Below are 26,110 nucleotides of genomic sequence, written 5' to 3' on the forward strand. Positions count from 1 at the left end.
GTAAGAGGATGGGTTTAGAATAGAAATCATAGGGGGCGCCTGGGTGGCTCAGTTGGTTAAGTGTCCCGACTTCAGCTCAGGTCATGATCTCATGGTGCATGGGTTCAAGCCCCATGTCGGGCTCTGTGCAGACAGCTCAGAGCCTGGAGCCTGCTTCAGGTTCTGTGTCTCCCTCTCTCTGATCCTTCCCCAGCTCCCACTCTGACTCTCTCTTTCTCTCTCTCTCTCTCTCTCTCTCAAAAATAAATAAACATTAAAAAAATTAAAAAAAAAAAAAAAGAATAGAAATCGTGGGTGCCTCACTTCTTCATTAGTCCCAGTGACTTGTTCAGAGTCTCTCTCATTCCCAAGGTTGAGCAAGACCTGACATGTCAGGGGATAGCATTGGGGTACCCAGTTACAGCAAAAGGGGAAGCAGAGAGCCTAGTCCATAGTGGTAGAGCCTCTGGTTCCAAAGAAGGGCTGAGATTCTCAGAAAGGCTAACTTTGGCCTCTGGGTTCAGAAGTTTTCTTTTGTTCTGCTAGGCATGGGATATCTGCAGTACTTCATAAACAAGCAGATAAATACGGTGTAATCAGTACTGTGATGAAGTAAACATAGGCACAGAGAGGAGACGTTCCTAAGAAGGTAAAAGAATAGAATATCGAGTAGTCAGATGGTAGAGCCTCAGAGAAGGAATGTCTATGAGAGGGAAGTGTCTGGAAACAGCATTAGAGAACTAACTCCTCCTTTTAACCCTGAAGTTTGTGATATATGGAGAATGAGCAGCTTCTGTTGCAGAGGAAGCATTGCTTTAAAAGGTTAAAGCAGGGCGCCTGGGTGGCTCAGTTGGTTAAGTGTCCGACTTTGGCTCAGGTCATGATCTCCAGGTCTGTGAGTTCAAGCCCTGCGTCGGGCTCTTTGCTGATGGCTTGGAGCCGGCTTCAGATTCTGTGTCTCCTTCTCTCTCTGTCCTTCCCTGACTTGTGCTCTGTCTCTCAAAAATAAATAAAGGTAAAAAAAAATTAAATAAATAAATAAATAAATAAATAAATAAATAAATAAATAAATAAAAGGTTAAAGCAAGGGGTGGAGTAATGAAACAATAAAGAGACCGAAGATGGGGGTGGGGGGTGGGAGACTCTTTGTTGTATACAGGTACAGGAAGAAGGTTTTAGGAGGGAGGGATGATGAGACCATGAAAAGGAAACATGAAAAGGAAAGGGTTGAGATGAGAAGAGGAAAAGATAGATGACTGAGGGAACTATACTGGGGTGGCATTCAAGGACAACGGAGATAAGATGATGAAAAGATTAGCTGTTGATGCAGTTTCTGGTAGAACTCTGTGAAAACTAACAGTGCAGGTATAAGCTGGGGGTGGGGGGAGGGGGGTGTGTCAAGTAGGATGATAAAAGATATTGTTGAAAATTGGGATTAGAATTTAGTCCCTATGGGGTGCCTGGGTGGCTCAGTCAGTTGAGCATACAACTTCAGCTCTGGTCATGATCTCACAGTCCGTGAGTTCAAGCCCTGCTTGAGGCCCTGTGCTGACAGCTCAGAGCCTGGAGCCTGCTTCGGATTCTGTGTCTCCCTCTCTCTCTGCCCCTCCCCCACTCATGCTCTGTCTCTCTCACTCAAAAATGAATAAATGTTAAAAATTAAAAAAAAAAAAAAAAGGGGGGGGGCGCCTGGGTGGCTCAGTCGGTTGAGCATACAACTTCAGCTCAGGTCACGATCTCGCAGTCCGTGAGTTCGAGCCCCGCGTCGGGCTCTGGGCTGATGGCTCGGAGCCTGGAGCCTGCTTCCGATTCTGTGTCTCCCTCTCTCTCTGCCCCTCCCCCGTTCATGCTCTGTCTCTCTCTGTCTCAAAAATAAATAAACGTAAAAAAAGAAAAAAATTAAAAAAAAAAAAAAGAATTTAGTCTCTAAAGAAAACTTGGCTCAGGAATCTTCAGGACCCACACTATATAATGTGTATAGTCCCAACCCCAGGCCTCAAGCTGGCTTCACCCTGGATTGGTTGTAGATCCAGGAGAATCCAAGCCAGAGAGTTTATGAGAAATCATACCTAGTCCCATGTTTACCCAGGGCAGTCCTCAGTAAACTCAGCCCCCACTTAGAATCAGAGCTATTAGAAACCTTCCTTAATTTGACTTTTAGTTCTCATTCTTCAGTTCTATGACTAGATTCTGTCAAGGTAGTCTGAAAGCAGGTCCGTGGATAGCCTGAGACTTGGGAAGTGTCCTATGAAGTACCAACAGGAGCTGTGCAGTAGACAGGTCTGAACAGCCTTGGTTGAAGTATAATAGAAGGAGATCCCAGGGACAGGGGCTGAGGTATTAGCCTTCACATTGCCAGTGTAGCCAGTCCTGGCAAGGTGTCCTTCAGCCACTGTGGCCACCACACATAGTGCTCTGACCAGCATTCTGCTCATGCCGGAGAATGACAGATAGGCACACTACTTGCACGTTCCTAACAGGTCCAGAGTTAAAATTCATATTTGTAGCCTTCTCAGTTTTCTCATATTGAAGAGAGAATAGTGTGAACACCTTCAAAATTTTATTTTGGCTGGTGAAGGCCATAGATGCCTGTCCTGATTATGGAATTGTCTAATATTAACTCTCTCTTTATGCATGGCCACACTGGTCTAGGAGGGGAGCAGGAACCTGGGATGACTATGGTCAGGACTCAGAATCCTTCTTGCTCTCAGTAGGCCTCTCCTAAGTGCTTCTTGAAGGCTTGTCTTAGCACCTCCCAGTTGAGGGACATGGCATTACTTTTAAGGAGGAGATTCTCAGCTAGGAAACTAAGGATAAGACCATCTGAAATTTGCTGCATAAACAATCCTTGTCCTAGGGGAAATGAAGCAGCCTCCTGCTCTGCCTCACCTAAACAGGAAAGCTGTGGCTAAAAACTCCCTACATCTCTAACTGGGTGTTGAGTTCTACCTAAGGTGTTCTCAGGTATTTTCTGGTCTGTCTTTAGTAACCAAACCTCTTTCCTCAAGGTGCCCAAATTGCTATCAGTTCTCTGTCCAGAAGAATCACTGGTTCATTCATCAGCCCAGATTGTCAGCAAACACCTGGTAAGTGCTAGCTTGGGCAGGGCAGGTATGGGACAGTCTCTATGTGTGCTGAATGAAGTATGTCCTTGAGACGATGGATTGGAGTTCTCAAGCCCTGAAACTCATTAGTCCCAGGAAAATCCCAGCTGGGTTCTGGTTCTAAAATATCATCATCTAACCCAGACATTCAAGACTACCTGGACAGGTGCTGACCTCAGCCATACAAATTCTGTAAGGAAGGTCCATTATGGGTCTCGGGACTCAGACACAAGAGCCTTCCATCTCTGTCCCTCTTCTTACACTGATTTGAGCACTCTCTTCAAGAGAACACATTTATATACACAAATGCCTGTGTGTAAGTTTGAGTTGATCTCAGAGGTATTATGTCACCTTGTGGCCCTAAGAAATACTTACCCCTTGGCTGAGGTGTCTCTGGGGAAAGATTGCATTAGACCCCAACTCAAAGGATCTGAGGAGTTGATTTGCAGTTGGTTGAGATGGATGGACAAGGTTTTATATTTGCCTTTTGCAGGTTGGAGTTGACAGCCTCATTGGGCCAGATACGCAAGTTGGAGAGAAGTCATCCATTAAGCACTCAGTCATTGGTTCATCCTGTGTCCTAAGAGATAGAGTGACTATCACCAATTGCCTTCTCATGAACTCAGTCACTGTGGAGGAAGGGTATGTTTCCACTTGTGCCCACTTAAGGCAAAAGGCTCCTGGTATCCCTGGGAGGTTTTGGGGGCCAGTGCAGCCTAAAAAAGGGCTCAGCTTGAGGAAGGGAAGAAGAGGGAAAAGGCGAAGGAAAGAATAGTGCCTAGGCCCTTTGAGTCATTGGTTTTGGCTCAATAAAGACATGGTCTCTGAAAACATTTCTGGCGACTTTTTCATACTTATTCCAATTGTGGTCCTGAGAGAGGCTGCCTTCCCTTGCTTTGATGTGCTACTTGATGGGATGGCCACAGTAGTGAGCCTCTGGCAGTACTAGAATGACACTGTACCAATGTGTAATAGTCATCATCCCTTATCTCAGTGTCTCAGAGCAGCCCTGAAGAAGGCAGGGGACTAGGAGGAGTGGACATTTAAGCCTTGCACCATTTTTAAAAGAGAGCTTCTTTGTTGCAAGTTATGGAGAATCTTCTCCCATTTTGAGACCCTTTAAAGTGTTCTAAAATCTTGGTTTACGAACAGCCTGAACTGCAGTAAGAAGACTTGAAATGATATATTTAGTAAGATTCTTCCTCTGTATGGTCCTCAGGTTTTTCCTGTATATAATGCAAACACAGGTGGTGGAAGAGAGGAGGGGTATTACCAAAGCAATGGCTTTCAGACTTTTTAGAAAGGGAATTTTTTGTTAAAATAAATCTTATGCAGGAGTACCTGGGTGGCTCAGTCGGTTAAGTGTCCAACTCTTTATTTTGGTCCAGGTCATGATCCCACGGTTGGTGAGATTGAACCCCATACTGGGCTCTGGGCTGACAGCAAGGAGTCTGCTTGGGATGCTCATTCTCTCTCTCTCTCTCTCTCTCTCTCTCTCTCTCTGCCCACCCCCACTCATGCACGCACTCTCAAAAAAGAAACATTTTAAATAAATAAGTATTATGCAGAAACTCAATATCTATAACTGATAAAATCACAGGTGTTTGTAATACAGTGGGGAAGGGGCACTTGTCCTTCCTAGGGGATGTGAAGCAGATGTATAAAGCAAATTTTGAAAACCACAAGACTGGATTAACCTGAAAGAGCTGATTCTAAAGCCTTGATTCTAGCTCTGACATCTGTTGATTTCTCTGTCCAGGAACTAATAGGAGAGAAGGATAAGGGAAGACCTCAATTTCAGTGAAAGCTGAAATACCTCTCATAGGTGCCAGTGAGAGGTTGGGGAAAGCATTTTGGAGAGAGAAGCTATGTAGGGACATAGCTAAAGGTTAAGCCTTTACTCTTTAGGAAGAGAGACTAATGGAAGTAATAGGATTGAGGGAGGAAGTACCATAATAAACCAGGAAAATTGGAGACCATAGGGATATTGGCCACTAAGATCTGTTCTCCCCCAAGCCCACTTCCTGACTTGACTCCCAAACCCTGGCAACCAGGCCTAACGCATCAGTCAGGAGTTTTGGAAGAATCTCCTCTGGAGATTCTGACTAGCCCCAAGAAGAAAAACTAAATTTATTTACATCAGAGATTTCTAACAGCCCAGTCAAATCACCCTGCAGTGAAAATTATGGATGACAAATTCCGTTCATGTGCTTAGAGCTTCCAGTCAGCTTTTTTACAATCCTCCCCTAAAGATGAAGAGATAACCAAAGATTACCAGAGATCTAAAGAAAGCCTATCATGAAAGATCCACAAATCAAACAGTTACAAAAAAGCAACTTAGAAGAAACAGAGATTGCAGGGAGAGAAAAATACTTTCAAACAACCTGTCATTTCAAAGAACAAAAAAAGAACTCTAAGAAATTAAAACTATGATAACAAAAGGAAAACCCCAATAAAAGAATTAGAAGATAAAATTGACATTTCCCAGAAAGTGGAGCAAAAAGATAAAAAGATAGAACATAGAAGAGAAACGATAAGGAAATGAGAGGACCAGTTCAGGATGTTTAACATCTGAATATGAATTCTCTAAAAAAAAAGAGAGACAGAGAGAGTTCAGACATCAGAGGAGGAAATTATTTAAGAAATAATATAGGAAAATGCCCACAGAGAGGTAAATTTACAGAATGAAAAGGCCTACCAAGTGCCCAGCACAATGGGTAAAAATCTACGTCGTTTTCAGTTTTCAAAACACTGGAGACAAAGCATGCTATAAAGTTACAAAGAGAAAGTAATAGGTGCTATATAACCAATCAGGAACCAGAATGGCTTTGGACTTATCAGTAGCAACATTGGAAACTAGAAGAAAATAGAACAATGCCTTCAAAATTCTGAAGGAAAACTAATTTCAACCTAGAATTCTACACCCAAACAAAATGTTAAATGTGATTTTTCTTTTTTTTCTAGAAAAAATTTTTAATGTTTATTTATTTTTGAGAGAGAGAGAGTGAGTGGGGAGGGATAGAGAGGGTGACAGAGGATCCCAAGAAGGCTGTGCTGACAGCAGAGGGCCCAATGCGCTGCTTGAATTCACGAATCGTGAGATCATGACCTGCGCCGAAGTCAGACCCTTAACTGACTGAGCCACTCCGGTGCCCCAAGTGTGTTTTTTCTAGATGTGTTCCACCAAATGAAGAATAAACCAAAGATACAAGATACAAAAGATACAACTCTGAAAAAGCAAAAAGAATACATAGCATGATACTGAAGGCAGATCCAAAAATGACAACTATGCATGAAGCATAAAGGGAGCAGTTAGCCCAGAGTGGAATCCACAAAAAACTTAGGAAGATGAAAATGATAAAATACCAAATACATATAAACATCTTGAAAGATTTAGACAACTGGCTAAAAGTTTGGGTTGAATTAGTAATAGCATAGAATACTATCTAACAAAAACAAAACAGTTATGAACTCTGTTTAAAAAGTTGTAGGGGGTGGCCACCTGGGTGGCTCAGTCAGTGAAGCATCAGACTTGGTTTCAGCTCAGGTCATGATCTCATGGTTTGTGAGTTCAAGCCCTACATCAGCTCTGTGCTGACAGTGCAGAGCCTGCTTGAGATTCTCTCTCTCCCTCTCTCTCTGTCCCTCCACCACTCACATTGTGTCTGTCTCTCTCAAAAATAAATAAATAAACTTTAAAAAAAAACGTTGTACCTGAGGGACACCTGGGTGGCTCAGTCACTCAGTCAGTTAAGCATCCAGCTCTTGATTTCAGCTCAAGTCATGATCTTGAGTTCAAGCCCCATGTTGGGCTCCATGCTGACAGCACAGAGCCTGCTTGGGATTTTCTCTCTCTCTCTCTCTCTCTCTCTCTCTCTCTCTCTGCCCCTCCCCCATTTGTGCACTCTCTCAAAATAAATACATAAACTTTAAAATAAATAAATAAAAATTTGCACATGAAAGGAAATGGCATCACAGTTCACTATGTACACAATATGAAATACAATTTATGTAATCGTAATAAACAACTATTGACCAAAATCATGCTGTAACAATATAGAAAGGATGAGGGATAGGAAGGAAAAGAGGGAAGAGGGAGAGAAAGGAAAGCTAAATCCTCATCTTCCATTGTGGGAAATCTATCGATAATGACTAAAACTAAAAACTGAAGAAGTAGTAATATGCATGTTATTATGTATACACGGGGAGGTAAATGGCTGAACTACTCAAGGGGGTACCTGGATGGTTCAGTTGGTTAAAAGTCCGACCTGATTTCAGCTCAGGTCATGATCTCAGAGTTGAGAAATTGAGTCCCATGTCAGACTGTGCTGGCTATGGAGCCTGCTTGAGATTCTCTCCCTCTACTGCTCATCCACTCCCTCTTTCTCTCTTTAAAATACAAACAAACAAACAAACAAAAAACTGAAATAACTCAGCAAAAAGACCAAAAGTTGTCTCCAGGAAAAAGGAAATGAGTAGGGGGAACAGAAGCCTGCTGTTTTTCATAGTAAAACCTTCAGAAAGATTTGTTATAAGATACATACATACATATATAAATTTAATTGCCAAAAAAAAAAAGGTCAGAATTTTGTGGTACACTGCTACCAGTGGTGTACTGATAAGTTGTTAACAACTAGCTTTCCAAAGGAAAAAAATAAGTGATCTGATTTGTAACATTTGCCAATTTCCATACTGTACATTCTCCCACTATGGCCAATGATATCAGCAAACACTTGAGTTGGGAAGAGATACCAACAATCAGCTCTCCCAAGCAGAACAGGCTGCCTCCAGCACACCACTGAGAGTAGAAACCTGTCTCAAATATTTTACTCATCAAAGAAAAGACCCACTGGATACTGAAGACTGTGCATGAGTGCTGTGGTAGAAATCTGTATAGTCACAAAGGAGAAGAGGGTCAGGAAAGAATTAAGGAAATGACCCATGAGCTGAAAAATGAGTAGAGCTACCCAAGGTAGAGAAAGGAATGTTCTAGATACATCAAGAGTGTTAAGTGTCAGAGGTGCCTGGGTGGCTCAGTCAGTTAAGCATCTGACTCTTAGTTTTGGCTCAGGTCATTGTCCACGGTTTGTGAGTTCGAGCCCCACATCAGGCTCTGCACTGAAGTACAGAGCCTGCTTGGGATTCTCTCTCCCCTCTCTGTTTGCACTTACCCCACTCGCACATTCTAAGTAAATAAATAAACTTTAAAAAATACATTGTTTTAAAGGAGTGTGAAGTGTGAGAGAGCATGAGCATATCTTATTCCAGAAACATCTCTTCATTTTGATCTTAGCTTGAATTTCATCACTTAAGAAGAGGCTTCACTGACTGACTTACCCTATCAGAAGTAACCTGTCCCAGTACTCTCCATTACGTCAACCTGTTTTATTTCCTTCATAGCATTATTACTATCTGGACTTCTCTTATTTACCTGTCTCTCACAAGTAAATATTAATTTGAGAATGTAAGTACCTTATCTTTCTGTTTCACTATTATATCTTGAAGCAGAAAGCCTGCAGGAACTCAGTAAATACTTGTTATATGGAAGAATGGTAAACAATTCATAATAACCGAAATAACAGAATTCAAAAGAGGAATGGATAGAGAAGAGACAAGGCTATACAGATGGCCAAAGGCCAAATCATGGACTATCCCCTAAGAAGTTTAATAGGTAACAGTAATAATTTAAGAGTTTAAAGGAAAGGAATAACAATTAAATCTACATTTTATGAAGATTATTTTGGCTGCGTTATGGAGAGTGATGTGAAGAAGATAAACATGGAGGGAGGAAGACTACTGAAAGAATCCTGGTAAAATAGAAGAGGCCCTAAACTAAAGCAGTAGCAGTAGTGATAGGGAGGAGAAATAGTATGATGATTACAAACTATAAAGCATGATGACTGCCTGGATATATAAGGTAAAATAGATATTAGGGAAAACTTCAGATTTCTTGCTTGAACAATAAGATTTTTGGTGTGCTATTCACTAAGATAGAAATCAGCAGAGGATTTGCAGAGTGGGAGGCAGGGAAAAGGTAAGTTCCATTTGGGATAAGTTGAGTTAATGGCAAGCGGCCTTGACATGCAGGGACTTGATGTGCAGGACTGGAGTGCAGGAAAGAAGCCTGTGCTTGAAGTACAGATTTGGGAGTGGTGGGCATAGAAGGGGTAACTGAAGCTGTGGGAGTAGAAGAGACATTCAGGGAGATTATGTGACCTTAAAAGAAAAGAAACCAAGGGGCACCTGGGTGGCTCAGTCAGCTAAGTGTCCAACTCTTGATATCGGCTCAGGTCATGGTCTCACAGTTAGTGAGTTCAAGCCCCGTGCACTCCACACTGACACCCCAGAGCCTGCTTGGAATTCTCTCTCCCTCTCTCTCTGCCCTTACCCCACTTATGGGCACTCACTCTCTCTTTCTCTCAAAATAAATAAATAAACTTAAACAAAATTTTTAAAGAAAAGAAACCAAGATAAAACCTTGGAGAACATCAGCAATTTTGGACGTAAGAAAAAGAATCTAAAGAGACTGATAAGGAATGGGCAAGGAAGGGATTCAAAGGGTAAGAGAGACGACAGTTGAGAGGCACCTGGGTGGCTCAGTTGGTTAAGCGTCCGACTTTGGCTCAGGTCATGATCTCACAGTTCATGGGTTTGAGCCCCATGTCAGGCTCTGTGCTGACAGCTCAGCGCTTCAGATTCCGTGTCTCCCTCTCTCTCTGCCCCTTCCCTGCTTGCACTCGCTTACTCTCTCTGTCTCAAAAATAAACATTACGAGAGAGAGAGAGAGAGAGAGAGAGAGAGAGAGAGAGAGGACAGTTGGTAGGTGAAGCCCAGGTTTCTAGGTGGGGAAACAGGGTAGATGATGGTGTGCTCACTGAGATGAGGAAAGGTGAAGGAGGTAAAGATTTGTGGGGAGAAAAGGCCTGTGTAGGGCATATGAAATTGTAAGTACCTACAGGACATCCAGTTATGTGGAGGTATCTAATAGCCAGTTTGTAACTATAGGTTTTTTTTAAGTTTATTTATTTATTTTGAGACAGAGAGCGAGCAGAGGAGGGGCAGAGAGAGAGGGACAGAGAGAATCCTCGCTGGAGCGTGGAGCCTGATGCAGGGCTCAAACTCACAAACCACGAGATTATGACCTGACCTGATACCAAGTCGGACCACTTAACTGACTGAGCCACCCAGACGCCCCATGACTAGAGGTCAGAAGAAGAGGTCAGACCCAGAGACCTTTTCCTGAATCATTGTGGTGTTCTCTTATTTTTCTGTCTGTATTTGTCTTATTCTTCCAAATCTGCCTTTCTGTCATTCCTTCTATGGATTTAGAAATTGAACTTTGGAGTCAGACTGCCAGACTGAATCCTGGGTCTGTTACTTACTAGTCCCTTAGGGAATTGGCTTTATGTCTTTGTGCCTGATTTTTTTACTGTCAAATGAGGTAAAAACTGAACTACCTCAGGGCGCTGGGTGGCTCAGTCGGTTAAGCGTCCGACTTTGGCTCAGGTCATGGTCTCACAGTTCGTGAGTTCAAGCCCCACATTGGGCTCTGTGTTGACAGCTCAGAGCCTGGAGCTTGTGTGTGGATTCTGTGTCTCCCTCTCTCTCTCTGCCCCTCCCCCACTCATGCTCTGTCTGTCTCTCAAAAAATAAATAAACATTAAAAAATAATAATAAAAAAACTAAACTACCCCATAGATTTATTGGGAGTACTAAGTTAATAGACATAAAGCACTTAGAATAGAACTTGGACATAGAGTGTTAGCTCTCATTTGTTTATCGTCATCGACATCATCATTACTGTATCTCATTTCAGAGGTGGCATGTTGCCAGTGTTGTCTTCCTTTTTTTTTTAATGTTTATTTATTTTTGAGAGAGAGACAGAGTGAAACTGGGGACAGAGAGAGAGGGAGACACAGAATCTGAAGTGGGCTCCAGGCTCTGAGCTGTCAGCACAGAGCCTGATGTGGGGCTCGAACTCAGGAGCAGTGAGATCATGACCTGAGCCAAAGTCGGACGCTCAACTGACTGAGCCACTGAGGCACCTCCCCGCCAGTGTTGTCTTCCTAAAGGAGATCTCTGATCATGTCCCTGTTCTGTTCAAAAACTGTTTTTGAGGGGCGCCTGGGTGGCTCAGTTGGTTAAGCGCCAGACTCTTGATTTTGGCCCAAGTCCTGATCCCAGGGTCATGGGATCAGGCCCCATGTCAGGCTCTGCACTGGGCATGGAGCTTGTTTAAGATTCTCTCTGCTTCTACCCCACTCACACGCACACTTTCACACACTCTCTCTCAAATAAATAACAATTTAAAAAAACTTTTTTTGAAGACTCCCCATTACCTTTAGAATAAAGTTTGAATTTCCAGGTTTTTCATGATCTAGCTCCAACACTGAGTCCTGGAATGTTAGTGACATAGGGCCTTAGAAGTCACCCTGCTCAACTCCTGCATTTTTACAGATGGGCAAATTGTGGAATTCTAGATTTTCTTCTCATTGCACTCCTGCTACTCCATGTCTCATTCCAGATTCATGCATGAAACTGACAGGCATCACCATTCTCTCAAAAACGAGAACCACACTTGCCTTTATCCATTTGATCACCTAATTCCAGAGTAGCTCATGAGGCTTTGTAACTTCCACTCTGTCTCATCATGCCTCAGACCTTCCAGGGAAGACAGTGCCATAACTTTCCCATTTGCTGTAATTAGCACCCTCTCCCTCCCCTCCAGTGGGTGGGCAGACAAAGGAGCAGCTCTCTGGCACCTCTTTAAAGTCCAGTGTTGGTGTCCTGAATTGACATTAAGAGACTTGGTGAGGGAACCAAGGTTCCCTAAGAAACTCCAACTTGCATATATGAGAAAAATTCATAGAAAATACCTAGCATAATATCCTAGAGTCAGTTGCTATTTTGGAGGAGGTATCATCTTGAATGGCCTTACAAGCTAGGGAAACAATAAAGGTTTAGATGGTGGTGGCTGCTATTTTTTTTTTTTCAACTAAAAAAGTTGAGGCAGCCCACATGAAGCTAATGACTAGGGAGACCATTAGAGATTACCCAATCTGGTAAATTAGCTCCTGGTGATAAAATCAGACATCCTGCATCCCATATGAACCTTTTCCCATTATTTTCAGGTCATTTAGTTTTAATTAGTTATAGTAAATTTGGGAAAAGTAACTAAATTGCAGTTGCGTGAGACTGTTACCCTGCTGCTGTTACATCTGGACTGAGTGGCAAAGTAGGAGCATGAACTCGTCCAGAAGGCAGTTTCTGATATTCCTAGCTTGCTTGTCTCTGCCAGCAGTTGTGAGTTGCTGAGGCTTTCTGGACAGTGGCTTAGACGTCTGCCCAAGGTCCTCAAAGCTTGAGAGATGCTAATAGGACCACCTTGGCGAAGGTGTAGGTGAGACTATGCAGAGAAGGCTCCTGTCTTTCTCATTTTCAGTTTCTGGTAGAAATTCCAAGTTCTATGACAGCTGATGCCCAGCAACCCAAATTCGATAGTTAAAACTTCATTGTCCAGGCTTTGGTGTCAGTTCTGTGTTCTGTGTCTTGGCTCTCTGGTCCTGAGCAACATCTCCTGCATTTCCTCCTAGTCCAAGGTGAATGACCCAAGCAACAGTGTAAGGTAGTTCCTGCACATGCAGGCAGGCCAGGGAGCCAGATTTTCACCTAGGTTTTCCATGCTTTCTGCAAGCAGCAAGTGCAGCCCTCAGAGCCAAACAATATATTATTGCTTCTCATTGTTACCCTGAGTGTCTTCTTCACCTGTACTCACTGACTACCCTGCTCACTGGGTCCCTTTTTCTTTCCCTTTTCTTTTTTTTCTTTATTCCTGACATTCACTCTGCCTGAATTGCCTCTCTCTGAAGATCTTTACCTGTAGGAAATCCTCCTATTCATCTTTCAAGGTCCAATACATTTTCCACCTCCTCCATGCAGCCTTGAATTGTTCTAGCCAGAAATTGTTTCCTCCGCTTCCGTGTTCCCTGTGCACCCATACACTTCATTTATGTTCGTGTGCTGTTTAGTGCACCTTTCTTTTTTCCTCAACTAGACTGTAAATTCATTGAACACAGAAGTAGTTCTCATATACCTTTGTATCTCTTAATTTCTAATACTGTACTTTATATACCTTGTAAGTATTTACTGAATGAAAAATAGAAGTCCCTGATTTAACCTCCCCTACTATATAATTGGCTGAGTATATGTCCAGAGAGCCATGTCTACTTCTAGAAAAAATAATGGAGTACTTCACTCCTTGAAATTCAACAAAATAAAAATAAACAAAACCAGAAAAAGAAGCTTCATCCATAATAAAACTAGATAACACCACATACCTGTACACAGACTAAAGACTATCTGCCAGACACAATGGAATGTAGATCAGATCCAAAGAAAAGACCAAAATTCAACCAGCATAACAAATAGGGGCATGGGCAAACCAGAGGGAAATTGGCAAACACATCTTTTCCAAAATCTCAGGGCACATAGGAGGGAGAAAATCAAGCTGGCCTTGGACTTTTCTGTGACCACATTTAAGACAACATTTAAGTAAGACAACATTTAGAAAATTTGGAGGGAAACGATTATGACCTAAGAATCCTAGAGTTAGTCAAATTATGGTTGAAATATAAAATCATCAGAAGTACTCCAGGCCTCTGGAGATGTGTCACCCATGAACCCTCTGGAAAACTCTACTTGAAGAAATAATACAGCCAGGTAAGAAATGAAACAAAATATTAACAAATGGGTAGGAGGAGTGTAAAAGTGAACTCCCTTAAACATAAAATTAAGTCTGCAGTAATTAGGGTTGCAAAAGGACCGTGACTGTTAGAAGAATTTTTTCCATGTTTCTTCAGTAACAGTCTTGAAAATACCAACTTACGAAACTTTGGGAAGATCCCCTGGACTTAAAGGGGCTCCTTAGGACTTTTGATTCACTCTTTGCCTTTGGACTAAACCCATATTCTTAGATCTTCTTAGATGGAGAATACTACAGCTTAATTCTTTGAGGTTGTTACTTTGTTAACCGTGATTCCCCCCAAACCCTTCTTTTTCTTAGCCTCTGTTTAGGGAATATAAGGACTTAGATTTCTTAGGAGGGAGACATTTCTCACCACTAAACCTTTATATAGTAAAGCGACACACATAGAACTAAAGGGAGGAAATTTTCAGCTTGCTTGCTGGAGCCAATACAGTTTCATTTAGAGGACCAAAAGCAAGATTGAGCAGAGAAAGGAAGAAGGTGAGAGATTTCTTTAAGCATTATGTCTTATTACATGAATTAACCTGGATAAATCTCACAAATGTGATGTTGAAGGGGGAAAAAAGCAAGTTTGGCATTTATAAAAAATTTTAAAACATGAAAAAAATACTATATATTGTCTACTAATACAGACTTTTTTTCTGTGCCTGAAATAGTTCATTAAAAGTAACACAGAGGTGCCTGGGTGACTCAGTCAATTAAGCGTCTGACTTTGGCTCAGGTCACAATCTCACGGTTCGTGGATTCGAGCCCCGAGTTAGACTCTGTGCTGACAGCTTGGAGCCTGGAGCCTGTTTCGGAGTCTATGTCTCCCTCTCTCTCTACCCTTCCCCCACTCACACTCTGTCTCTCCCAAAAATAAACATTACTTTTTTAAAAAATACAAAAAATAATTATACAAGATTCTTCATCTAGACTCCTGGATGAGGGCCCCTTGGGCTAAGGTTAGGAGGCTCTTGCCTTTTGGGGAAATATGGGTGACTTAACCATAATCTTTGGACTAAAGTAGTGAACCTTTGGGTTTAGTCACATGCCTAGAAAAACTACATATATCTCCAGTTCCATACTCTTTTCTCACCCAAGGTTATGAGTAAGTTTAGAAAGCCTACCAGCTTATCTCCAGAGCAGAACCTGCCTGTCCTTAAAGTTACTGAAAAATTTCATGGCTTTTTACCAAATAACTACCCAGTCACCAGCTGAGTCCGACAATGGAGTCACTTAATCACTGTGTAGGCTTGGGCACATTGCTATTATAACTTCTGTGAGCCTCAAGTTTCTCTGTAAAAATTAGAATAAACACCACTATCCCTGCAGGCTTGCTAAAAAGATTAAGTTACACAATGAACATAAAATGTTTTGTGTAATGACTGAGATATATTAGACAATAGAGTTATGTGTGTTCCCTTTCCTTCTGTAATAAAGTGAAGAAAGTTCTAACTAAAGCCAGAAGAGGAACTAGAATTTAGAGGCCTTCTTGCTTCCCAGACCAGGGCTTCTTCATTATGTCATATGCCACAACATGGTGTGGCACAGTGTACCTGGCCAAGCAGTGATCTACAGATCTTACAAAGACCTCTGTTTTTCTCATGGTCTCTTTTCCACTGAAGCATTAGCGTTTTCAGGGTAATTTCCCAAAGCCTGCAGTTTTGCTTAAAATTTAACCCCACCAAGTAGAAATGAGAACCAAAACTCCAGTAATATTAGCCATCTCTCAACAGCTTCTTAGAAAACACAACCAGGGGCTCCTGGATGGCCCAGTCAGTTGAACATCCAACTCTTGATTTCAGCCCAGGTTCATGAGTTCAAGCCCCACATGAGGCTCTGCACTAACAGCAGAGCCTGCTTGGGATTCTTTCTCCCTCTCTGCCTCTCTCAAAGTAAATACATTGTATTTTTAAAAAAAGATTCTTTCTGCCCCTCTCCCCCACTCATGTTCTCTCCCTCTCACTCTCTCTCAGTAGGTAGGTAGGTAACTGGTAGGCAGATAGAAAGAGGGAAGGAAGGAAGGAAGGAAGGAAGGAAGGAAGGAAGGAAGGAAGGAAATTAGACACAACCAGGGAGGCAGATAGAAAGAGGGAAGGAAGGAAGGAAGGAAGGAAGGAAGGAAGGAAGGAAGGAAGGAAAGAAATTAGACACAACCAGGTATTAGCACAGCAGAGTCTTCAGTACCAAGCTGAGACTTAAAACTAAGTTGCAAAAACTGTTGTTTCCATGTTGGGGCCAGTTCTTTTCTTCAGCTGTAGAGGAAGTCACCTCCACTCCACTTTATGCACCGAGCAGAAAAGGCAAAGCCTTTATTGTAGATTGGCAACATTTGATATAGTAGTATTAGTCCTTCCTCTCTGGCATGAGCACAATTCCAATAAAATCCTCAATCTTGGAATTTCTTTCTAGACAGGTGGAAAAGTCTGTCCGGACAAGCTATATTGGCTTGATATTTTTTTCCAGAGTACCTCAGCCTTGCTAATGGAAGTGACTTGTGACTGCAGCAGTGCTAATAGGAAACAGTTGAAGAAACAAATGGCAGAAAAGAACTTTACACTCACCAAGCATTTTGTCACGTGTTCATCTCAAATCATTCCATAGATCCACTGACCAAGAACTTCAGGAGAGCACCCAACTTCTTTATTTAATCATCCCACTTTTCCCATCACATCTGCAGACTCTACAGTGGTAGTTTATGTGTCTCAGAGGGAGTTAAACGCAAATTAGATGAGAAAAGGTTCCTGAATACCTCAATCATACCTGTTAGACGTAAGGAGAACCCAGGCTATCCATTGCTGTGGAAATCTGACCTCAGTCAATCTAGCCTCTTCCTTCCAGGAATGGTTCCCACTTACATCCCAAATTCCAAAATAGCCATGTAGTAGTCTCTAATTATGGCTGCTTGAATTCCTCTTGGCTTTCTTGTCTGCTGACTATATTTACCCCTTGCCTAGCTCCAGAGCATGCCTTCTCAGGATCTTACACTTCTGAGCAGAAGGCATCCGCCTACTCCCATTTTAGAGAAAAAAAAAAAGACTTTTCAGTGGCAAACTAGTAGCCAATTGTAAGCCTGCTTTGTCCCAGCAGCCTGTGTTTCTGAAGCTTTCTATACTTCCTTACTATTCTTTTTGGGGGAATTTTCATCAAGAAGCAGGAGCCACCCTAACTGCTAACTGAACTGCTTTACCCAAAGCAGAAGGAAAGTAGGTTTTGGAAGGCCCCTTGATACATACCCACTGAGTGTATCCTGATTTTTTTTTTTTTTTTTAGTGTATTCTGAATTTGAGCCAAAAAAACAAACTAATACTGTCTGCCCATCTTTAGCCCATACCACAGAGGTGCTGTGGCTTTGGCCTTTTGCTGCTTTCTGACAGGCTTTAACCTTCCAAAAAATAGAGATAAAGAAGACTCTGGAATTCCATAAACTGCTAGAATTCCTTTTTTGCATTTTACTAAAGTTTTGGCATTTGGCAAGAATTTTTTTTAATGGCCTGTGCATTAATAGTTTCAGTCCTTGGAATGTCCTCCTCCCTAGCCCCAATGCTTCTTGGGTTGCATGAGGATTTTTCCTTAGTTAGTGTTTTGTTTTGTCTTGTTTTGTTTTGTTTAAATAGATGCCCATACCCTTCCTCCTCACCTTCCTTCTCCCCTCCAGTTGCCTACTTCTGACTCTTTAGGGTACTGAATATTCAGTGCCCTGTTAGGGCAGAGCCCCTCCTTCCACAGAGACATTTGGCTCAGAAAAACAACTTGGCAGTTCGAAGCTTCCTCCAGTCTTTGCTCCCCTTAATGTTTTTGTATAGCGTTATGATTAAATGTATGGCTTCTGGAGTCAGGCAGATCTAGATTTGAATCTGCTACTTGGCAATTACGTGGTTTTGGGTAAATGGTTTAACTTCTCTAAATCTGTTACCTCATCTGAAAAATGTAGTTGTTATTTTTACTGCATCAGAGGTAAAAATGATACTCCCAGGATCATCTAGGAAGCTTTTTTTTTCTAATTAAATACATAAAGCCTGTATCCCAGACCTACCAAAAAGATTGACGGAGGCCAGGATGATGAGGGTGTTTTTGTTTGTTATTTTTTATGCTGCCCAGGTGATTAAATGACTAGATCTGTAAGTCACTCCTATAATGTACATAGAGTATTTAACACAGCAGCTAGCGTAGAGTAGGTATGCAACACATGCTAGTGAAGATTTTCAAAAGGACCTCTACTCCCACCCACTAGTCTTTAGGAGCCAGAAAGATGCTCTTTAAATACATTCAAATGCTACGAGCCAGAGGTACTACTCTTGAGAGTGGCTTTAAGATCTGGAGTAGTCTTTGATATGGCATGGAGCTAGTTTAAAAAAACGTTGGTTTTTTGTTTTTTGGGTTCTTTTAAATGAGTATGGTTTTGATTAATCAGAGTCTGTAGTGAGAGCTGTGGGATACCTATTGTTTCCATAGCTGATCTCCTAGGAAGATTCATAGGATTTAAGCCTTAGATGAAATTTGGAATATATTCCCAGATGAGAAGCAAGAGTGATGGATCAGCCCAGGGACTAGTGCCAGCTTCCACTCCCCAGAACAAATAAGGAGAGATCCGATAAAATTTAGACCTCCAGATGTGGCATGTCTAAAGAAGTCACAGTGTCTTCTGTTTTCAAGCCCTAGTGGGGGAGATCATTACAAGCATATCTGAACTCTGGACTTTGCTAAAGCCAGGTCCTCCTTGGTCCAGCTGAGCATTCTCTCTTCTATTGACAACTTGAGGCATGTAGCCATTAACTGAACAAACCGGCCATTCCTAGCCTATGAATGAGCCAGAACCCCCAACCCACAAGGGTAAGGATGGTGATGAGAGCCATGGGCACTCTTTAACTTGGCTGCTCTGTTACAGAAGCAGCATCCAGGGGAGCATCATCTGCAACAATGCTGTGATCGAGAAGGGAACGGACATCAAGAACTGCCTAATTGGAAGTGGCCAGAGGATTGAAGCCAAAGGTAAACCAAATTACAATCATAGATGCCATTTTTTACCTAGTGCTTAGTGCTGGTGACAATAAGGGAACAAGCACATGCATAGTCTGCAGGTGAGAACATGAATCGATAAAGCCATCTTTGGAGAGGAATTGACATTGTCGTCAAACGTTTTAACTTTGATTTAACAGTTCCCTTTTTAGGAATTTATCTTACCAATAAGCTCATAAATGTATGCAGCCTTACTATCAAAAATTTTCAAACATACCAAAAAGATCTAATGGCCCAGATTAGCACCAATACTTTATGATGGCTCTTGAGGGACACCGGGATGATGCAGTCAGTTAAGCATCCAACTCTTGGTTTCAGCTCAGGTCATGATCTCATGGTTCGTGGATTCATGCCCCACATGGGGCTGTATGCTGACAGTGTGGAGCCTGCTTGGGATTCTGTCTCCCTCTCTCTCTGCCCCTCCCCCACTTGTGCATGCTCACTCGCTCTCTCTCAAAATAAACCTTAAAATAATAAACTTTTTAAAAAGTTAAAAAAAAAAAAAAAAGACTGGTATTTTTAGTTCAATTAATGGCAGACACATTCTACCCAGTGTCTCATTAGAGAAACTTCAAGCAGGAGTATTAGTCAACAGCAGCACCACAGCTATTGGTATTTTCTTCTGTGATCGTATGCACGGTGTGAGGGCTGGCATACAAACTTAAGTTGCAACACTGGCAGCATGGATGGCATTGCCCTACTGGAAAGCCATTGGCTAACAGCTAGCTGTTGTGTATAGCTTTGAAATGTTCTCACATACACTATCTTATTGGATTCTCATAAAAACCCTGTGAGGTAGGGATTCATTATTGACCCATTTGGTGAAATGGAAACTGAGACTTAGAAAAGTTGAAGTGTAGGGCACTCAGTTAGTTAAATATCTGACTCTTGATTTTGGCTCAGGTCATAATCTCACAGTTCATGGGATTGAGCCCTGCACCAGGCTCTGCACTGACAGTGCGAAGTCTGCTTGGGATTCTCTCTCCCACTCTCTGCCCCTCCTCCATTCATGCAAGTGCTCTCTTTCTCTCTCAAAATAAATAAATAAACATTAAAAAAAAAGAGAGAGAGAAAGAAAAGTTGAAATTAACCCAAGGTATGTTGCTAGTAAGTGACAAAACTGGTTCTTCAACCTAAATTATTGCCAGATAGCCTCCAAAAAGACCAGAGAAAGAAGCCACTCCTGGCTTACCCAGCAGAATTTGATCAGTGATACACCTTTTCTCCCTTTAGTCCTTTTTCCATATTGGAAAAATATATTTGGCCTCCATATCCCAGCTCTTTCTGATCTTCAGGAGCCCCAGATCTTGATTTTTTCTCCTGCTCAACATACCAGCTCACTCAGGCCTACCCTTAGGTTACAGAGAAACTTCTTTCTTGAGCAGATGGGGCCTGGTAATTTCTTTAAAATAGGATTCAGGGGAGCCTGGGTGGCTCAGTCGGTTAAGCCTCTGACTCTTAGTTTTGGCTCAGGTCATGATCTCTTGGTTTCAGGAGTTCGAGCTCGTGCGCTGGCAGCACGGAGCCTGCTTGGGATTCTCTCTCCCTCTGTCTCTCTGCCTCTCCCCCACTCGCAGTGTCTCTCTCTCTCAAATAAATTCATTAATTAAAAAATAATAATAATAAGATAAATAAAATAAAACAAGATTCAGAACACCCAGCCTTTTCTCTAACTCCATGGGAAGCCCTTGGAAATGGTCCCCAGAGTTTCAAAAGCAGCTTGTCTGTGGAGCTGCTTTTTTATCCTGTCCTCTCCCTGTCACCTCATTGCATTTCTCTGTGTGCTTTGTTCTGTTCTCTTTGGATTTGTAGCCCTGAACAATGTTTCTTCCACCTCCTTCCTGCTTCTTTGTCTTTGTAAATTCTCCCCTGCTCAGCAAAAAGTAGAAGCATCCTCCAGTACTTTCTTCTTTCAGCCCCTCCTGGAGCCAGGAATTGCTTCCTTCTGTGGTTTTTAAGAGTTTAGATTCCATAGGCATATTTGAATGTATGAACTCCATTTGCCACCACCCTAGAGGATCCCTCCCTTCTTGTGTGCTGGAACCTGGAACCTCACAGTTTCTGCTGCTTCTCCTCCCCGTTTCCAACAAAGTAATGGGGCTCCTTTCTTTTACTCTGCAAGGACCCTTTCCATTCTGTGTTCATAATGTATACATGACAACTGAATGCCAGATACTTGGGCTTTGAGTCATTGCATCTCCCATCAGGGAGCACAAGGCTGGGCTAGCCAAACTCCTAAGATGTCATGGGCTTTAGTGTCCCATGGACTTTTTGGCTCCAACACTGTGTGTTCCCATTTTAGCAAGGAAGCCCCTTAATGGTTGAAAGAGAGGTGGCCAGGGAAATCATCTGGACTCTAAAATACAGAACCTCAACAACACTTCCCGTTCTGTTTTCTATGCTGGATGGACTGATGTATCCAGCACAATAGTCCGTGCCTTCCTGCCACAGGTACTCCTGGCCAGTCACCAATTCCCACTGTTACTTTTCTTTGCAGTTGAGCCATGTGGAGAAAGAAAATCCATAACCATTAGTGCAGCACTTGAGACCTGTTACTGTAGATGATGCAGACAAACATCAACAACTCAGGTCCTCAGCAACAAACAGCTCAGTAGATGGCAGAGTCCCTAAGTCAGTCTTCCTCACCTGGAGGGATTTTAGAATAAAATATTCATCCTCAGAAGTAATGCTATCCTCTCTCCAGATTTCGATTGTTTTCATACCACAGAGTCACTACATCTATAATAGTCTTATACCCCCAAAATGTGACTTTTACAACCAGTATAGCCCTCTTCACTACCAGCAGAACAAGCCCTTTTCTAACAAAACTCTGGCTTTTCTTACCCCCACCCCAGCATACTCAGTTAATGAGATTATCTTTGGCAAAAATCCTGGCAGTCTACTTTGATCTCCTGCTCAAGCCAGTAGAAAAGCCACAGCCAACAAAGTCAAAACCTGGGAGACTCTAACTGGAGATTTCATCTGAGTCTCTTCTTATTGTCAGTGAGATAACTTGGATCTCTTCCCTGTGATCACAGTGATTTGTCCCCTAGCCATGAAAGTAAAACCTGATGGGTACATAGGTCAAGTCCTGGCTAGTGGGAATTCTTCCCAGCTTCCCAGCAGTGCAGCTTTTCATATTCAACTTGTCATTCCCTTCAGTCCCATTGGTTTCTCCTCAACTTGCCAGCCTTCCTTTGTACTCTCAGGGAAGGATCCTTAGGATCTTAGGATCTTTCCCAACCTGATTCCAGCCCAGAACTTTTCCAGTGTGTTTACTGAAGTCAGCTTCCAACCCTGGCCAAGCATAACTAGTACTGCTTGTTGCTTCCCTCCAGGTTTCCTCTGCCTTACTGAATCCCTGTGAAAATTCAGCTGCCCCCAAAATGCCAGATCTAGTCTCTCTTCCCTGAATCCCAGTGAGCAAGACTTCTCCCACCCCCCGGCCCTGAGCAGACCAGAGGGTAGAGCTGAAAGTAGGGAGAGCAGGTCAAAGAAAGCTCAGGTGTTTGTTTGGAGCCTGGCAGAGCAGAAGGTGTTGTCTGCCCCATCCAGGCACTTCATTTGCCCTTCTTGTGTCAATTATGCTCTCTGTGACAAAGAGGTTGGGGGCCTTGTCCTGTATATGCTCCTTGTCCTACATCTGTACTTTCACATAACCCCCAAAACATACATGCATTCAACAACTACTACTGCCTCCTATATTCTAGGCTATGTAGGCTAGAGGTATAAAGATGAATAAGATTTGCCTCTTGCTGTCCAGCTGCTCCCAGTAGAGAAACAGACAAAGAAATAAGTATAGAAAAGTTTCACAGGTATGATGGTAAGAGACTATAAGGGTTAATTAAAGACATAAAAGAGAAATCAGTTCTTGACACAAGGAAGGAATTAAAACTAAATCTTGAAATTCTGGGCTATTTATCAAATACACAAAAGGGAAGAACCTCTCAAGCAAAGGGGAACCAGGTAAGCAAGCAAGCATTTGAAGGCAAAAAACAATCCAGTGTTGGAAACTCCAACTCATTTGGAAAATCTAGAACATAGGGTACAAGGGAGATATAGCAAGAAACAAAGCTGAAAAGGTGGGTGGGTCAGAGGGCATGTCTGAATTCTTAAGGTCTCTAAAGCTCCAGTCAGAAACCCCCTTCAAGGCTCCAGGCCATGGGCAATATGAACAGACCCAAACAGGTCTCTACCAAGCTTAGTCCCATCATCAAGGGTCTTCATTTTGCTGCACCAAAGCCTTCTGAGACTGAAGGAGAGCCTCAGGAAAGCCAGTGTTTCTGACTTACCTATCAGGGTCACGTTCAAGCTCCCAAGTGTTACAAGAAACATGTTGGACCTATAGAAGCCATGGGAAGCTTGCCCAGAAAGAATCCATTTTCAGCCAACTGGTCAGCCTTTTCTGTCTGAGCCAACAGAGGACTGGAAAACTTTCCTGTGTCGTCCATCTGCCCCATACCTCTAGGAAATAAGAGATAGCATGACCCTGGTTCCCCTATCCCTTCCAGACTGTTGATTCACTCCCTCTGTTCTATAGCTCTTATTCCTTGAAAACTAACACTTTTCTTCCCTTTCACTCCATCACTGGTCAGCTTCTGTGATGCTCCCCTAAATATATTGAAAGTTCATAGTCTTCCTCTGTGCTCCTTCTCTTCTTCTAAATGTCTTATCTTGGACAACTTAAACTCACTTTAAAATTCCTTGATCTTCTCTACTCTACTAGCCTTCATCTCCTTTCAATGTTAACTCTCCACTTAATAACAATACCCTATCCTTATCATTACCCAAAGCCTCTGAAATCTTTCCTGTGCAAGTAGCTGTGCTAGACACTGGGGTATGAAAACAAATACTGACCCTACCCTTGAGATTCTTAGAGTGAAGTAGAAAGAATGACATAATGATGTAGAGACAGAGATATGTATCAGGTAGTGTTTTCACAAAACAGGAAAAGGATAGTATGGAAGGGAAAGCATCAAATAGTGGAGGTGCTTGATTAGGGCATTTAGGGTGAGAATGTGATGGGATGAGGGGAAGAAAGGCATTCTAGACAGGGAACAGCCTGTGTAGAGGTCTAGCCATACAAAACGTATGGCTTACAGGAATAAGTGGAGAATGGCGGAACATGAAGCTGGAGGGGTAGGCAAGGATCAGGTCATGGGTTTGGACTTTACAAAATAATGGCCACTGCTTAGCAACCACTTGATGATTCTGTAAGTCATTGAATCTTCATAAAAACTCTATGGTGGTGGGGCATCTGGGTGGCTCAGTCGGTTAAGCATCCAACTTCGGCTCAGGTCATGATTTCACAGTTCGTGAGTTCAAGCCCCACATCAGGCTCTATGCTGACAGCTCGGAACCTGGAGCCTGCTTCAGATTCTATGTCTCTCTCTCTCTCTGTCTCTCTCTCTCTCTCTGCCCCTCCCTGGCTCGCACTGTCTCTCTCTCTCAAAAATAAGTAAACATTTAAAAAAATAATAAAAAAAACAAACTCTGTGGTGGTATTATTTCCATGCTACATGTGAGGCGTCTCCCTTTCTCCTTTGGATATCTCCATTTATTTTTATTTATTTATTTTTTCAACATTTATTTTTGAGAGACAAAGACAGAGCACAAGCGGGGGAGGGGCAGAGAGAGAGAGAGATACAGAATCCGAAGCACACTCCAGGCTCTGACCTGTCAGCACAGAGTCCGACGTGGGGCTTGAACCCACGAACCATGAGATTATGACCTGAGCCAAAGTCGGATGTTTAACTGACTGAGCCACCCAGGCGCCCCTGGATATCTCCGTTAACCATTCAACGTTATTTCTTCTCACCCTTTTCCCCCACTTCCTATCATCTGGCCACACCACAGGATTTCATATTCCCCTATCTTATATCTTTATACCTTTGCTCATGTTGTTCCAACAGCCTGGAATGCTTTTCCTTTGATACACTGCCTGAAAAAACTATATTCATCCTTTAAAACCCAACTCCAGGGGTACCTGGGTGGCTGTTGGTTAAGCATCCAACTCTTGATTTCAGCTCAGGTCATGGTCTCACAGTTTGTGAGTTCAAGCCCCCCGTGCACTGAAAGTGCAGAGCCTCCATGGGACTCTCTCTCTCCCTCTCTATCTCTCTACCTCCCCTGCTTGCACTCTCTCTCTTTCTCTCACGCTCTCAAATAAATAAGCTTTACACACACACACACACACACAAAATGTTTTAAAAATAAAAAGACCCAACTCCAGTTCCCCTCCTATGTGAGGTCTCCCAGAAGCTAACTGTATAAAGAATCAGTCCCTTCTTCCTGTGTAGGAAGATGCTGCCTCTCCTATAATCCCTTTGGCAAGTTGTACTTCCAAGATCTTCTCAAGAGCAGAGCCACATAGGAGAGGAATACGTGTTTATGAACATAGAAATCAGAAATAATTTGGTTTGGTTTGGGGCGCCTGGGTGGCTTAGTCAGTTAAGCATCCGACTCTTGATCTTGGCTCAAGTCATGATCTCAGTTCATGAGATCAAGCCCTGCATCAGGCTCTACACTGAGTGTGGAGCCTGCTTGGGATTCTCTCTCTCTCTGTCTCTCTCTCTCTCTCTGTCTCTCTGTCTCTCTCTGTCTCTCTCTCTCTCTCTCTCTCTCTCTCTCTCTCTCTCTCTGCTTGCCCCACTCACATGTGCTCCCTCTCTCAAAAAAATAAATAATTTGGTTTGAAATGACACCTTTACTGCAAGTTCTCAAACAACATTTTTCTTTTCTTTTGTAGCCAAACGAATGAACGAGGTGATCGTGGGGAGTGACCAGCTCATGGAGATCTGAGTTCTGAAAAGTTGGACTCCTTTCTCTTGGTCCCCAGAACTACAGATGTTGGCTGGCCCACCTGTTTGACTCTGTATTTATTTCCCAATAAAGAAGTGCTCCCATGGGGCACTTGGCTGGCTCAGTCGGTAGAGCATGAGGCTCTTGTTCTCAAGGTTCCGAGTTTGAGCCCCACATTGGGTGTAGAGTTTACTTAAATAAACTTAAAAAAGAGAGAGAAGGGCTCCCAAAGGCATGGTGGAGACTTGTGGGGTAGTCCCAAGCTCCATATCAGGTGGGCTCCAGGGATACACAGTGTGTGTTCATGAGTCACATGGGAAAAAAAAACATCTAGAGCCAGTGTGTAGCTAGCTCTTGTGTACTGTGGTTATCAAGGGTAAAGCTCCTAGAAGGACTGCTTTCTGACTGGCTGTCCCAACCTCGTCCATAAAAGTATCTGCTTACTGAAAGGACTTGGGAG

General features: G+C 42.7%; 1 protein-coding gene across 2 annotated transcripts in view; it reads left to right on the top strand.

The window, feature by feature from the left end:
• Positions 1–25,774, top strand: part of EIF2B3 (eukaryotic translation initiation factor 2B subunit gamma) — a 122,379-nt gene extending 96,605 nt beyond the window's left edge. For both annotated transcript variants that reach the window (XM_047872466.1, XM_047872467.1), the window contains exons 9-12: positions 2,988–3,065; positions 3,577–3,725; positions 18,719–18,822; positions 25,598–25,774. In XM_047872466.1, coding sequence (XP_047728422.1) covers positions 2,988–3,065; positions 3,577–3,725; positions 18,719–18,822; positions 25,598–25,650 — 384 coding nt within the window. In that variant the 3' untranslated portion in view covers positions 25,651–25,774. The remainder of the gene's footprint in view (positions 1–2,987; positions 3,066–3,576; positions 3,726–18,718; positions 18,823–25,597) is intronic.
• Positions 25,775–26,110: the final 336 nt, after the last annotated feature.

This window comes from Prionailurus viverrinus, chromosome C1 (genome assembly GCF_022837055.1).
Source record: "Prionailurus viverrinus isolate Anna chromosome C1, UM_Priviv_1.0, whole genome shotgun sequence".
NCBI classification, from domain to species: domain Eukaryota; kingdom Metazoa; phylum Chordata; class Mammalia; order Carnivora; family Felidae; genus Prionailurus; species Prionailurus viverrinus.